The 16,384-nt window shown below is 40.3% G+C and overlaps 1 protein-coding gene across 1 annotated transcript; it reads right to left on the reverse strand.

The window, feature by feature from the left end:
* Positions 1–15,081: 15,081 nt before the first annotated feature.
* On the reverse strand, positions 15,082–16,020 carry LOC129520142 (olfactory receptor 4F6-like). Its single transcript, XM_055341197.1, has one exon. The coding sequence runs from the start codon at positions 16,018–16,020 to the stop codon at positions 15,082–15,084; it is 939 nt and encodes a 312-aa protein (XP_055197172.1).
* Positions 16,021–16,384: the final 364 nt, after the last annotated feature.

Here is a 16,384-nt window from a genome sequence, read left to right on the forward strand (position 1 = left end):
AGGGGAATTTTAAGAGTCCCCCTTAAAATTTCTTGCAGAGCTGGTTTGGAGGTCACATATTCTTTCAGTTCCTGCCTGTCTTGGAAGCTCTTTATCTCTCCTTCCATTTTGAATGAGAGCCTTGCTGGATAAAGTATTCTTGGTTGCATGTTCTTCTCATTTAGGACCCTGAATATATCCTGCCAGCCCTTTCTGGCTTGCCAGGTCTCTGTGGAGAGGTCTGCTGTTATCCTAATACTCCTCCCCATAAAAGTTAGGGATTTCTTGTCTCTTGCTGCTTTAAGGATCTTCTCTTTATCTTTGGAATTTGCAAGCTTAACTATTAAATGTCGAGGTGTTGAATGTTTTTTATTGATTTTAGGGGGGGATCTCTCTATTTCCTGGATCTGAATGCCTGTTTCCCTTCCCAGATTAGGAAAGTTTTCAGCTATGATTTGTTCCAATACATATTCTGGCCCTCAGTCCCTTTCGGCACCCTCGGGAACCCCAATTAAATGTAGGTTTTTCTTCCTCAGGCTGTCGTTTATTTCCCTTAATCTATCCTCATGGTCTTTTAATTGTTTGTTTCTTTTTTCCTCAGTTTCCCTCTTTGCCATCAACTTGTCTTCTGTGTCACTCACCTGTTCTTCCACCTCATTTACCCTCGTCCTTAGGACTTCTAGTTTGGATTGCATCTCATTCAATTGATTTTTAATTTCTGCCTGATTGGATCTAAATTCTGCAGTCATGAAGTCTCTTGAGTCCTTCATGCTTTTTTCTAGAGCCACCAGTAGCTGTATAATTGTGCTTCTGAATTGGCTTTCTGACATTGAATTGTAATCCAGATTTTATAACTCTGTGGGAGAGAGGACTGTTTCTGATTCTTTCTTTTGAGGTGAGGTTTTCCTTCTAGTCATTTTGCTCAGTGCAGAGTGGCCAAAAAAAAGTTGTATTGGAGGGATCCCTGGGTGGCACAGCGTTTTGGCGCCTGCCTTTGGCCCAGGGCGAGATCCTGGAGACCTGGGATTGAATCCCACGTCAGGCTCCCGGTGCATGGAGCCTGCTTCTCCCTCTGCCTGTGTCTCTGCCTCTCTCTCTCTCTCTGTATGACTATCGTAAAAAAAAAAAAAAAAAAAAAAAAAAAAAAAAAAAAAAGTTGTATTGGGAAAAGGAGAGAGGAGAGAATGAAGGAAAGAAAAAAGAAAAAAGGAAAAAAGAGAAGAAAAAGAGAAAGAAAAGAAAGAAAGGAAAAAAGGTGGGGAAGCAAACAGAAAGCAAAAAGCAAAAAAAAAAAAACAAAAACAAAAAACAAAAAACCAACAAACCAACAAAAACAAAAACAAAAAACCAACCATACAAACAAACAAACACGGAGGAGTACCTTCTGATTCTGTATACTTTAAGTCCCTTGACTTCCCCTGGAAATTGTCCCTCTCGCTGGTCTTCTGGGGGAGGGGCCTGTTGTGCTGATTTTCAGGTGTTAGCACTTGGGGGAGCTGCTCTGCCCCCTGCCTGGTGCAGGGCTCAGTGGGGGTTGTTTACCCCGTGAGGCCCCAGGAGGAACAACCGCAGTGGCGGGGCCAGCTCTGCAGCCCTGGAGTCAGCTCCCGCAGTAGCTCCAGAGCTCTCGGTCTGCAGGGCCTGGAGGCTCCGGGGCGGGGCCGCTGACCTGCTCAGCTCGGGGCAGGAGCGTCCTCGCTGTCCTGGGCCCTCCCGGCCTCTTCCTGTCCCGGGGGAGGCCGGATCCTGGGCTGTGTCCCGGCGCCCTGTGCTCCGGGGCCTGCGCTGTAGGATTCGTGCTCCCGCCCCGCAGCCCCCTCCGCGGAGCCGCCGCTCGAGCCCCTCCGAGCTGCTCCGGGTCCCGCCGTGCGCGCTGCAGCCCTTAGGGTGCTCGGCGCACTCTCCCGGGGCGCAGGTGTCTGTTAGTGTCCCAGGGAGCCCGAGGGCATCCCCGCCCTCCTGGGTCCTGCTCCAACTCCCTGCGAGGCCTTTCCGCCCGGGAAGGTTGGTGCAGCTCCTGCTTCTCCGGGACGGGGCTCTCCTGTCCTGGGGACGCTCGCCCCGGCCTCAGCCCGGCTCCTCGCGGGCCCCTCCCCCTTGGACGCCTTTTGTTTCTTTAATTCTTCTCCACCACCCTCTCCCACCCAGTCTTCCTACCTTGATAGAAGTGCGAACTCTTCTCACTGTAGCATTCCAGCTGTTCTCTCTTTAAATCTCAGCCGAATTCATAGATTTTCAGGATGATTTGAAGGTGATCTAGGTAATTTGGTGGGGACAGGTGATTTGGGGACCCTACACTGAAAAACACACTTTAAATATAGAGACACTAGTAGGTTAAATATGTGAGGATGAAGGAGAAGAACAAAGTCAGAAGACTGACACTACTCAACTTCAGACTTAGTATAAAGCTGCAGTAACCAAGACAAATATCAATGGAATGAAACAGAAGGTCCAGAAAAGACATAAATTTAGGCAACTGATATTTGAAAGGACGAGAGGTAATGCAATGGAGCAAAGATAAGTCTTTTCAACAAGTGGTACTTGAGCAACTGGATATCCACATGTCAAAAATGGGGAGGGGGGGAAGGAATCTACATAGACCTTATACTTTTCTTAAAATTTAACTCAAAATGGATCACAGATGAAAAGTACAAAAATATGAATCTCCTAAAAAATAACATAGGAAAAAAATCTAGATGACCTTGTGTGTGGCAATGACTTTTAAATACAGCACCAAAGGCACAATCCATGAAAGAAATAACTGACAAGCTGAGCTGCATGGAAAATGAGAACGTTTTGTCTGCAAATGACAATGCCAAGAGAATGAAAAAACAAGTTACACTGGGAAATATATTTGCAAAAGACATATCTGATAAAGGGCTGCTATCCAGTATACTCAAATATCTCCTTAAAATCAACAACAAAGAAAAGAACCTGATAAAAAATAACAGCAAAACATCAGATCAAAAGTCTCACTAAAGAATATATACAGATGGCAAATAAGTAAAAAGATATTCAGCATCACGTATAATCAAGGAGCTAAAAATTAAAACAAGATCCACTATAAACTTATTGGTGTTATTAAAGCTAAAGCACTGATGACACCAAACACTAGCAAGGATATGGAGCAACAGGTACTCTAATCTTGATGGGAATGCAAAATGGTACAACCACTTTGGAAGACAATTCGGCAGTTGCCTACAAAACTAAACAAACTCATTCCATTCAATCCAGCAATTGGGCTGCTTAGTATTTACCCAAATACATTGGAACAAAATCCTCCATAATCAGGTTCACAGCAGTGTTTCTCATAATTGCCCAAACTTGGAATCAACCAAGATCTTCTTCAGAAGGTAAATGCGTAAATAAACTGTGGTACATCCAGACAATGATATATTGCTCAGTGCTAAGAGGAAATAAACTATCCAGCTACAAAAAAAAGGAAGACACTTAAATGCACATTACTGAGTGAAGAAAAAGTCAGTGTGAAAAGGGTAGATTTTGTAGGATTCCATCTGCCATTCTAGAAAAGGCAAAACTGTGAAATCCATAAAATTAGTAGTTGCCAGGGGTTAGGAAAGAAGGAAAAGTAAATTAGGCAGAGCACCGATGACTTCAGGCCAGTGAAACCATTCTGTATTATTCTACAATGGTGAATACATATCATTATACAGTTGCCAAAACCTAAAGTATGTACAACACCAAAAGTGAACCCCAATGTAAACCATGGGCTTTGAGTAAGAGTGATGTGTCAGGGTGGGTTCACTGATTGGAAGGAATGTATCACTGTGGTATCGAATGTTGACCATGAGGGAGTTTGTGCATGTGGGGGCTCAGGAGGTATAAGGAAATTCTTTGCACATTCCACTCAATTTTGTCATAAATCTAAAACTACTCTAAAACTACTCTATAGAAATAATCTATTATTAGGGGGGAGGGGCAAGATGGCGGAAGAGCAGGGTCCCCAAATCACCTGTCCCCACCAAATTACCTAGATAACCTTCAAACCATCCTGAAAATTTACGAATTCGGCCTGAGATGTAAAGAGAGACCAGCTGGAATGCTACAGTGAGAAAAGTTCGCGCTTCTATCAAGGTAGGAAGACGGGGAAAAAGAAATAAAGAAACAAAAGGCCTCCAAGGGGGAGGGGCCCTGCGAGGAGCCGGGCTGAGGCCGGGGCGAGTGTCCCCAGGACAGGAGAGCCCCGTCCCGGAGGAGCAGGAGCTGCACCAACCTTCCCGGGCGGGCGGAAAGGGGCTCGCAGGGAGTTGGAGCAGGACCCAGGAGAGCGGGGATGCCCTCAGGCTCCCTGGGACACTAACAGACACCTGCGAGCGCAGGAGAGTGCTCCGAGCTCCCTAAGGGCTGCAGCGCGCACGGCGGGGACCGACCGGAGCAGCTCGGAGGGGCTCGGGAGCGGCTCCAGGGAGGGAGCTGCGCGGCGGGAGCGCGAATCCAACAGCGCAGGCCCCGGAGCACAGGGCGCCGGGACACAGCCCAGGACCCGGCCTCCCCCGGGACAGGCAGAGGCCGGGAGGGCCCAGGACAGCAAGGACGCTCCTGCCCGGAGCTGAGCAGATCAGCGGCCCCGCCCCGGAGCATCCAGGCCCTGCAGATGGAGAGCCGAGAGCCCCGAGCCCCGTAGTTCCTGCGGAGGCTGAATCCAGGCTTCCAGAGTTGCCATAGCAACTGCGACTGTTCCTCCTGGGGCCCCACCGGGTAAACAACCCCCGCTGAGCCCTGCAGCAGGCAGGGGCAGAGCAGCTCCCCCAAGTGCTAACACCTGAAAATCAGCACAGCAGGCCCCTCCCCCAGAAGACCAGCTGGACGGACCAGTGATACTCCCCCGTGTTCCAATACAACTTGTTTCTGGCCACTCTGCACTGAGCAAAATGACTAGAAGGAAAACCTCACTTCAAAAGAAAGAATCAGAAACAGCCCTCTCTCCCACAGAGTTACAAAATCTGGATTACACTTCAATGTCAGAAAGCCAATTCAGAAGCACTATTCTACAGCTACTGGTGGCTCTAGAAAAAAGCATTAAGGCCTCACGAGACTTCATGACTGCAGAATTTAGATCCAATCAGGCAGAAATTAAAAATCAATTGAATGAGATGCAATCCAAACTAGAAGTCCTAACGACGAGGGTTAACGAGGTGGAAGAACGAGTGAGTGACATAGAAGACAAGTTAATGGCAAAGAGGGAGACTGAGGAAAAAAGAGATAAACAATTAAAGAACCATGAAGACAGATTAAGGCAAATAAATGACACTCTAAGGAAGAAAAACCTACGTTTAATTGGGGTTCCCGAGGGCGCCGAAAGGGACAGAGGGCCAGAATATGTATTTGAACAAATCCTAGCTGAAAACTTTCCCAATCTGGGAAGGGAAACAGGCATTCAGATCCAGGAAATAGAGAGATCCCCCCCTAAAATCAATAAAAACCGTTCAACACCTCGACATCTAATAGTGAAGCTTGCAAATTCCAAAGATAAAGAGAAGATCCTTAAAGCAGCAAGAGACAAGAAGTCCCTGACTTTCATGGGGAGGAATATTAGGGTAACAGCAGACCTCTCCACAGAGACCTGGCAGGCCAGAAAGGGCTGGCAGGATATATTCAGGGTCCTAAATGAGAAGAACATGCAACCAAGAATACTTTATCCAGCAAGGCTCTCATTCAAAATGGAAGGAGAGATAAAGAGCTTCCAAGACAGGCAGGAACTGAAAGAATATGTGACCTCCAAACCAGCTCTGCAAGAAATTTTAAGGGGGACTCTTAAAACTCCCCTTTAAGAAGAAGTTCAAGTAACTCTGAACGTGAATGGGCTTAATGACCCCATCAAAAGGCGCAGAGTTTCAGACTGGATAAAAAAACAGGACCCATCTATTTGCTGTCTACAAGAGACTCATTTTAGACAGAAGGACACCTACAACCTGAAAATAAAAGATTGGAGAACCATTTACCATTCAAATGGTTCTCAAAATATACCCTAAAAACTACAGAACACTTCTGAAAGAAATTGAGGAAGACACAAAGAGATGGAAAAATATTCCATGCTCATGGATTGGCAGAATTAATATTGTGAAAATGTCAATGTTACCCAGGGCAATTTACACGTATAATGCAATCCCTATCAAAATACCATGGACTTTCTTCAGAGACTTAGAACAAATTATTTTAAGATTTGTGTGGAATCAGAAAAGACCCCAAACAGCCAGGGGAATTTTAAAAAAAGAAAACCATATCTGGGGGCATCACAATGCCAGATTTCAGGTTGTACTACAAAGCTGTGTTCATCAAGACGGTGTGGTACTGGCACAAAAACAGACATTATAGATCAATGGAACAGAACAGAGAACCCAGAAGTGGACCCTGAACTTTATGCTCAACTAATATACGATAAAGGAGGAAAGACGATCCACTAGAAGAAAGACAGTCTCTTCAATAAATGGTGCTGGGAAAATTGGACATCCACATGCAGAAGAATGAAACTGGACCACTCTCTTGCACCATACACAAAGATAAACTCAAAATGGATGAAAGATCTAAATGTGAGACAAGATTCCATCAAAATCCCAGAGAAGAACTCAGGCAACACCCTTTTTGAACTTGGCCACAGTAACCGGAGAAGGACAAACAGTGTATGTTCTCATTCATTTGGGGAATATGAATAATAGCGAAAGGGAATATAAGGGAAGGGAGAAGAAATGTGTGAGAAATATCAGAAAGGGAGACAAAACATAAAGACTTCTAACTCTGGGAAATGAACTAGGGGTGGTGGAGGGGGAGGAGGGTGGGGGGTGGGGGTGAATGGGTGGCGGGCACTGAGGGGTACACTTGACGGGATGAGCACTGGGTGTTATTCTGTATGTTGGTAAATTGAACACCAATAAAAATTAATTTATAAAAAAAAAAGCAGAAAAAAAATAAAAAAAAATAAATTCTACATATGAGTGAAATCATGCGAAAAAAAAAAAAGAAATAATCTATTATTAAATAAAAATTTAAAAATAAAAGGATGGAAATAATAAATGCCTATGAACATAAATCAAAATAAATCATCAGTGGTCATTTTAATATCAAAGTATATTTCAGAGCAAAGATTACTATCACTGGTAGAGTATGTCATTTCATATTGAGAAAGAAATCAATCAGAAGATAGTAACAATTATTTATGTCCCTGATAATAGAGTTATAAAACATATGAAGCAGAAAATGATAGAGTTGGAAGGAGAAATAGTTTTTAAAAATATAATCAGAGTATTGGAAGGGGAGGTCATTAGAGAGGACAAGACCACCAGCTGACCCATGAGCTGGACCTAGGTAATGGCTCCTCATAAGTTTCTCCTCAGTACTTATATGTTAAATGAAAAATAATGTAAAACTTCACTAATGTTTAATGCATAGCTGCTTTATATGTGATTTTTCTTGTCTCCTTGTTCTGATTTATAGAATATGCAAAAGTTAATCTTGACTAGGGCTTCCCCAAGAGATGTCCAATGGAAATTATTTTCATGATTCTTGTTCTTCCCAGAATACAGAATAAAACATATTCACCCAAGGGATTCCTTCTAGTAGTGAATATATGTCAGGCTGAGGGAAAGGGCTTCCCTAGATATTGTCTCCACTCAACTGTGGATGTCGTCTCAAGCATACACCAGAAAAGAAGAGGAGAATGCAATCTGGTCTTAGAGAAAATTTGTGTTTAGTAAGTTGTCTCACATTCTCTGTGACTGTCTTCTTTAAAATAATTCTTAAAATATCTGAATGTATCTGTATCACCTATGTCCACCTGCTTGGAGGTGAGTTTGGCTTGTGTAACTTCTGATCTTAAAGAAGGCCATACAGTTTTCCTCCTCCCATCCTATTCCCAGAGGAGCTTCTATGGCCTTCTTAACAAAGATGCACATACCGCCACCATGTCTGCTTTGGAAGATCTCTGTTCTTTGATGGCTACTGGATAGTAGCAACTTCCAGCTATCTTGGCTCAAGTGGATCTTGCCATTGAAGAGGATAAAGTTTGTCATATTGGATTGAGTATTATATACTAAGATAACTTTTAACATAGAGATAGAAGTAAAGAATGGTTATATATCCAGTGAGAAATTATTAAAACTCAATTACTACGGAAATAAGATAAAACTACAACTTGAGAGAAAAGGAAGTCCTCTTAAGGTAGTAGAAGGAACTTGGAACTCACTTCTGTGAGTCTAAGTTTCTCCTATAAAAACATAAATGTTGAGACTTTTACAGTTTTAAGAGAATTGTTATTTAAAAAATCTTAGTGGATCAACACTGAATTTAGAAGAGCATGAAAAATGTTTTGGTATATTTTAATGCTCCTAAAACAGTAACTCATTTATCTCCTTTTCCTAATTTTTCAATTTTATTAATCTCAAGGTTATCATTCCTACCTTTTTTTTTAATATTTTTTTTAATCTTTATTTATTTATGATAGTCAGAGAGAGAGAGAGAGAGAGAGAGAGAGAGAGGCAGAGACATAGGCAGAGGGAGAAGCAGGCTCCATGCGCTGGGAGCCCGACGTGGGATTCGATCCCAGGTCTCCAGGATCTCGCCCTGGGCCAAAGGCAGGCGCCAAAACGCTGTGCCACCCAGGGATCCCTCCAATACAACTTTTTTTTGGCCACTCTGCACTGAGCAAAATGACTAGAAGGAAAACCTCACCTCAAAAGAAAGAATCAGAAACAGTCCTCTCTCCCACAGAGTTATAAAATCTGGATTACAATTCAGTGTCAGAAAGCCAATTCAGAAGCACAATTATACAGCTACTGGTGGCTCTAGAAAAAAGCATGAAGGACTCAAGAGACTTCATGACTGCAGAATTTAGATCCAGGTCTCCAGGATCGCGCCCTGGGCCAAAGGCAGGCGCCAAACCGCTGCGCCACCCAGGGATCCCATCATTCCTACCTTTGTGAAAAATCTCTGAGTTATTCTTGCCTCCTGTAGAGCTTCTTAAAATATGAATAATCCCTCTTGAACAAAAGCAAAAGTGAAAAAGTTGCTAAACTCCTGGAAAGCAAGCAGCCCATCTGTAACTTCTTTTCATCTGTATAACCTATAGGGTTGCTAATAATATGCTTGTTATTTAGAAAAAAATGTAAGAGGTAGGCTTTTTTTTTTTTTAAAGGTAGTACCATGTATTTTACTTACAGGAGGTGGTTGGCTGATCTTTGATATCGCCTCCAGTAAGCTTTGAATACTTTACTGCTTTAAGTTGCACTTTAATGAACAAAGAAGGGAAATAAGAAGTTTGTACAACTGTATGCATGCTTAATTCTAAATATGTTTCCACTTCTTACTAAGCAATAGTCTTAACTTCACAAATTAAATTGTAATTCTGCAAACAACAAAATTAAATTTTGTGGCTGATTTCAGCAAGATTACATTTGTAATTACAAAAGAAATATGTTTAGATTACATCTCTAACTACAAAAGCCATAATGTTTTTTCTAGCTCTCAGACTATAACTTCAAATGAACTTTTGAAAATCTGAGTTTGTCATTTCTTTCTACAAGTATTCAGAAGAATCCATTATACTCCACACTCCTTATAATCATCATTAGTAACAAAATGGTCAACTACAATAGCCATTTGCTTCACTTGGCACTTCCATACAGTCAACACAATTATTCATGATGCCACTACCTGCTGGTAATGGGGTTACTAGCATGCCATTTCACATTGACAAGACTCTCAGGCTGCGGTCATTCCCAAGAACAATATCAAGTCAATTCCCAACCCAAACCCCATCCGTAAGGATCTGCTTTCTGGGACAATTCTGTTACAAATTTATGAATTAGGAGACAAAGAAAGACATTCTTATTCTCTAAATAAAATTTAAAGATGGTTAGCTAGGTATTGAAGAACTAAAAATAATAAACTTTTTAAAAGACTAAAGGATCATTTATAAAGCAACTGAAGAAAAATAGTATCAGCTTCAGGGCTGAAGGAATAAAGAAAGGGGAGAGTTTGGTACTGTAAAATTTAGAAGCTTAGAGAAGAACCCGAAGGACCTGAAACTCAGACCTATTAAAGAGGTCAGTGGCTGTGATGTAGGAAAATATGTTAGGGTTCAAAGCCAATGGCCAAGAAAGAATTCTTGAGATGTCTTTGGTGCAAAGCGGTGATTTTATTAAAGCACAGGGTGCAGAAAAGACTGTGTGCAGAAAGAGCTGCCCTGGGTATTGAGGAGTGGCCCATTGTATTCTTTCAGGTTGGGAGGGAGATAGGGATAGTGTAAGACTCTAAGGAATTTTGGAAGCTAGGTTTTCAGGACCTTAAGGGGCTAGGTATTGTTGGGAAAAGATCATTTATTATCATCTAATAAAACCTTAGTCATGAGACCCAGCAGATGTGTATTGGTGGATCATATGCTTGGAGGATGATCGCCAGTATGAATCTTGGAGGTTTTAGAGATAAAGGGAATTTCTAAAGGAATTTTTATATGTTAAAGTAGACTTACAGAATCCTGGAGATCAGGCTAAGATTGGCTTCTGGCTTAGCAAAGTATGAACATCTAGGCAGTTGAGTCCTTAGAGGAAGGTCAGTCTGCCTGTTTCAAGGACTTGTCAATAGGCTTTATAGGTAGTAAGGAAATCTAATAATTTTCTTCTGCCTTTGTTTCCCCACATTAACTGGCTTTAGGATTTTTGAGAAGAAGCATTATTTCTCTAAATCAGTTACTGTAAAACAGCACCTCATTCTCGTAACATGTTAAGAATAAAATGCATAACTTCTGTAAAACATTTAACAATGTCTTTCACACAGTAAATGCACATGCTACAAAAGCTCCTAAAGGCTATCAATTATTGTTAGTGTTAAATTCAAAATGTGATGTTTTTCAAGACCTAGATGCCCTGCATAATGCAGTTTCTGTCTTCTAACACATCTTAAACCACTCTCTTCCTCATAATTTCAGTTTCTACAGGCCATGAATGGAAAAAAAATAATACAATCCTAGAAATATATATTACCAGAGAATATATGTATTTATAATTTGCTATTTGTTTCTTTGTTGTAGACAAGGGTTTCTTTAAAATGATACTGAAAACACACACACAAAAAAAGAAAAAAATAAACTGGACTTCATCCAAACTAAAAGTAATTTGTGTGTCAAAAAATACATTTAAGGGATGCCTGGGTGGCTCAGCAGTTGAGCATCTGCCTTCGGCTCAGGGCATGATCCCATTCCCCGGATTGAATCCCACATCGGACTCCCTGCAGGGAGCCTGCTTCTCCCTCTGCCTATGTCTCTGCCTCTCTCTCTGCATCTCAAATGAATGAATGAATGAATGAATAAATAAATATTTTTTAAAAAGATACACTCAAGAGAGTGAAAATAAAAGTAGTTGTAGGGGCACGTGGGTGGCTCAGTCAGGTAAGCATCTGCCTTTGGCTGGAGTCATGATCCCAGGTTCCTGGGATCGAGTCACATGTCAGGCTTCCTGCTTAGTGGGGCATCTGCTTCTCCTTCTCCCCCTGCTTGTGCTCTCTCTCTCTCTCTCTGTCAAATAAATAAATAAAATATTTTCTTAAAAACGTAGTTGTAAATTATTTCTGTGATGAGGGTCTTGTAGTCCATTAAATGGTGGCCCTCAAAAAGATGCATCTATATACTGTATCACAATCCTAAAACTGTTAATTTAACCTTACTTGGGAAATTTTTGCAAATGTAATAAGGGTTTTGAGATGATGTTTTAGAGAACCTGGGTTGTCTCTAAATCTAATAACAACTTTTCTTAATAAGAGACAAAGAGGCAAAGACAAGAACATAGAGGAAAAGACTATGTGAAGATGGAAGTTAAGGATGAAGTTATGCAATCATAAGCCAAGGGACACCTGGAGTCACTAAATTCTGAAAGTGGAAAGGAAGGATTCTTTCCTAGAGCCTTAGGAGGGAGCATAGCCCTATCAATATATTGATTTTAGATTTGTAGCTTCCAAAATTGCAAGAGATTAAATTTTTGTTTTAAATCATCAAGATTGTGGTAATTTGTTATGGCAGCCCTAGAAAACTAATACAGATCTAAAAATAAAGAACTCTTAAAACTCAGTAAGGGAATCAAACTGGGTGACTCAGTTGGTTATGCACCCCAATCTTGATTTTGGCTCAGGTCATGGTCTCAGGGTTATGAGATCAAGCCCCTCATCTGCCTCCACATTCTGCAGGGTGTCTGCTTAAGATTCTCCCTCTCTCTCTATCCCACTCGTTCTCTCTCTCATATAAATAAATAAATCTTTAAAAAATATATTTTAAAAACCCAATAATAAAAACACAAATAAATGAATTTTAAAATGAACAAAAGATGAAATTACATTTCTCTCAAGAAGATGAACAAGTGGCCAACCAGGAAATGCATGAAAAGAAACTTAACCCCATTAAGTCACTGGGGGAATGAAAATCAAACCAAAATGTGATTTTACTTCACACTCATAAATTTGCCATGAGAGACTCCTAACTCTGGGAAATGAACAAAGGGTTGCAGAAGGGGAGGCAGGTGGGGGATGGGGTAACTGGGTGATGGGCACTGAGGAGGGCACTTGATGGGATAAGCTTTGGGTGTTACTCTATATGTTAGAAAATCGAGCTTCAATTAAAAATGTGCCATAATAAAAGATAATAAAATAACAATTATTGAAGTTACAGAGAAATTAGGATGCTCATACACTGCTGGTATGAATATGGGATGCTAAAGCCACTGCAGAAAAGTTTGACGATTCCTCAAAATGTGAAACTTAATGTTACTATATGACTCAGGAGTTCCACTCAAGAGAATTAAAAACAGGTGTTCAAACAAAAAAAAGTGCACAAATGTTTATATAAATAATATTCACAGTACCCAAAAGGTAAAGACAATCTAAATGTTGTTAACAGATAAATGGATAAGCAAAACATGGTACAATCAAATAATGGGATATTATTCAGCCATTAAAAGGAATGAAATTTTGATACATGCTACAGTATAGATGACCTTCAAAACATTATGCTAAGTGAAAGAAGCCACTTCCATTTATATGAAATATCCAAAATAGTCAAATCCATAGACAGAAAGTGGATATATGGTTGCTATGAGATATGAGGACAAGAGAATTGGGAGTGACTGCTAACTGATATGAGGTTTATTTTGGGTGATGAAAGTGTTTTAAGAAATAGAAAAGAAAGTAGGAAGTGTTGTATTGGCCAAAATTTATAAAAGGGGAGTATAAATTCACTCATTACAGACTAAATTCCTCTATTCATTGATTTTGTATTTACATAAGAGAAAAAACTGAAATTATGTTAGAAATGTTGAAAGATTTCAATTGATTTCCAACTGTGGGCAATTAGGAACAATCTTCATTATCAGGTACAATGTACTTTTTTAATTTTTTATTTATGATAGAGAGAGAGAGAGAGAGAGAGAGAGAGAGAGAGAGGCAGAGACACAGGCAGAGGGAGAAGCAGGCTCCATGCACCGGGAGCCCGACATGGGATTCGATCCTGGATCTCCAGGATCGCGCCCTGGGCCAAAGACAGGCGCCAAACCGCTGCGCCACCCAGGGATCCCCCTGATTCAGATATTCTTATATATATGTTGCAGATTTAATGACATTTCATTTATCATAGAATATTTTCATATAGTTTTCTCTGCTTCAGGGCTAGAATCATTATCAGCTTATGCCCAGGATTCAAGAGAAACGGATCTTAACAAAAAAGTATAAAATCTTAAAAAAAAAAAAAAAAAAGGGCAGCCCAGGTGGCTCAGCAGTTTAGTGTTGCCTTCCGCCCAGGGTGTGATACTGGAGACCCCGGGGTCGAGTCCCATGTCAGGCTCCCTCTTTGGAGTCTGCTTCTCCCTCTGCCTGTGTCTCTACCTCTCTGTCTCTCTGTTTCTTGTGAATAAATAAATAAATAAAATTAAAAAAAATTAAACTGACATTTCAGGTTGTCTCATGAAAAGATGTCTACATACTTATACATAACTCTCAAGAAAGTTTCTAAATGGGGAGTTTTTCTTAGAAAGACTTCAGATGTTTAGCCTTAGAAGGAATGTTTATCTGAAAGCTACAAGATAAATTATCATAATTTTTACTTTCGAACATGAAAGGAGGAGACATTTTAATCTACTTCTAGATTATAAATGAGAAATACAATAGGAAGTACATAAGGAAGGAAACTCCATCTAAATAAAAGAATAAAATGTCAAAAACCAACGCTTCAAAAGGCATTGTCAGACCTGCAAGCCTAAAGTCATAGTGTTAATGCTTGATCATGAAGTGGTGTTCAGTACTGCATTGTATCCATGGTTGAGTGATACTACATATGAATTCCTTCTCTTTAACATTTCCTAAATCCCATCCTAGTTCTATTCTTTTTAAATAAATGTTGCTTAATTCACGTCTTTCTAAAGTCAGCACACATTTAAAAGTAATAGTTAAAAGCAAAGTTGAGAAGAAGAAGATATAACTTTTCCCTCTTAGAAACCAGATGAAAATATGATCTTAGCTACTAATAACTATAACTATTTTGTCTACTTTGTTTTCTGCATATGTGAATATCAGATAATATTTAATCTACAACAAAAATCATATTTATGTAGCAGAGTATATATGTTAGTATTAGTAATAATGGAAAGAAAAAAGCAACAGCACACCTGAATCAAGCCTGCTTTACTTATGAAAAATAAGTCATAAGAACAAATCATTCTCTTTACATGAGCATATGCTCCAACCTCGTAACACAGAAATATATTTTTACACCATTGCTCTGCAAATACAGCACTGAGACTACAAATTCATAAAACTTTTTACATTCTATGGACTATTCAAAATGTTAGCCATACAAAACATGTATTTTCAGTATTGGGAATTTTAAAATCTGCAAATAGTCTTAGATAGATCAGTAGATAGATAGATAGATAGATAGATAGATAGATAGATAGATGATAGATAATAAAATCACACTATTGTCCATTAACATGGAATAGACAACCCAAGATTTTTGAACTGCTGAAATAAAATTAATTGTCTTAAGATGGCATATACTCCTTTAACATTTATGCCTTGCTTTCAGAAGGCATCACTTGTTTTCTCATGAGTTATTTAGGAGATCATTCTCAAACTCAGGAGCTGACTACTCAGTCTCTTCAGTGCCATCTTCATGTCTTTGTTCCTCAATGTGTAGATAATAGGATTCAGAATGGGTGTAATTAAGAAGTCCAAAATGGCAAGAAACTTATCCACTGGCACTGAGGGAAATGGCCACACGTAAACAAAGATGCACGGTACAAAGAACAAAACCACCACAGTGATGTGCGCTGACAGAGTTGAAAAGGCCTTAGACAAACCACCTGAGGAACGTTTCCAGACAGTGACCAGAATGAAGACATAGGAGATAAGCAACGAGAAGAAGGTGCCCATGGAAATGAACCCACTGTTGGCAGTCACCATGAACTCCATTCTGTAGGTGTCTGCACAGGCAAGTTTGATGAACCAAGGAAGGTCACAGTAAAAGCTGTCTATCTCATTAGGACCACAAAAAGGCAAATGGATAACAAAAGCTAACTGGGCCACTGAATGAATGAGGCCAACAGCCCAAGCACCAGACAGAAGCAAAATGCACATGTGCGGGCTCATGATAGTCAGGTAGTGGAGGGGCTTACATATGGCCACATATCGATCCAAGGCCATGGAGATGAGCAGCACCATCTCAGATCCACCCAGGACATGAAGGGCAAATATCTGGATGACACATCCTTGAAAGGATATGGTTCTGTGCCCTGATTGAAGGTCAGATATCATCTTGGGAACCGTTAAGGTGGAAAGACACAAGTCAATGAATGAAAGATTGGCTAAAAGGAAGTACATAGGGGAATGTAAGTAAGGATCAAAGGTCACTGTAAAGACTACAAGGAGGTTTCCCAAAACAATTGTTACATAAAACACTGTAGAGAAGGCCAGGAGAAAATGCTGCACTGGTCTATAGGTAGAAAGTCCCAAGAATACAAACTGAGACACTTCAGAATAATTTGCTTCATACATTGGCTTTGCCTGGTGATACCTAAAAGACCAAAACCAAAATAACAAAGAAAGAGTTTATCAAAAATTATTATTTAAAAACACAGATTTGAGCTTTCATTAAGTCTGGTTTTAAGAAGAAATCTCCAGTAACCGTCATAAGGTGCTTTATAAAAATCATGTGTTAATTTATCTATTCAGCTAATATGCATAAATATTATAACTAATAATCCTATTGAGGATCTACCATGTGCCTCATGCTATGTCAGGTTTTGAGGTAAAACACTGATCTTGACTTCAGGAGGTTTACAGGTTAATAGTGGTTGTCGACAATAAATAGTTTTAAATACAGATAGAACTCTGATAATAGATTGAAAGGAAAAGACAG

Source organism: Nyctereutes procyonoides, unplaced genomic scaffold (assembly GCF_905146905.1).
Source record: "Nyctereutes procyonoides isolate TBG_1078 unplaced genomic scaffold, NYPRO_anot_genome, whole genome shotgun sequence".
NCBI classification, from domain to species: domain Eukaryota; kingdom Metazoa; phylum Chordata; class Mammalia; order Carnivora; family Canidae; genus Nyctereutes; species Nyctereutes procyonoides.

Excerpts from the sequence above, each read along its gene's own strand:
- LOC129520142 (XM_055341197.1), bottom strand. The coding sequence starts at position 16,020 with ATGTATGAAGCAAATTATTCTGAAGTGTCTCAGTTTGTATTCTTGGGA.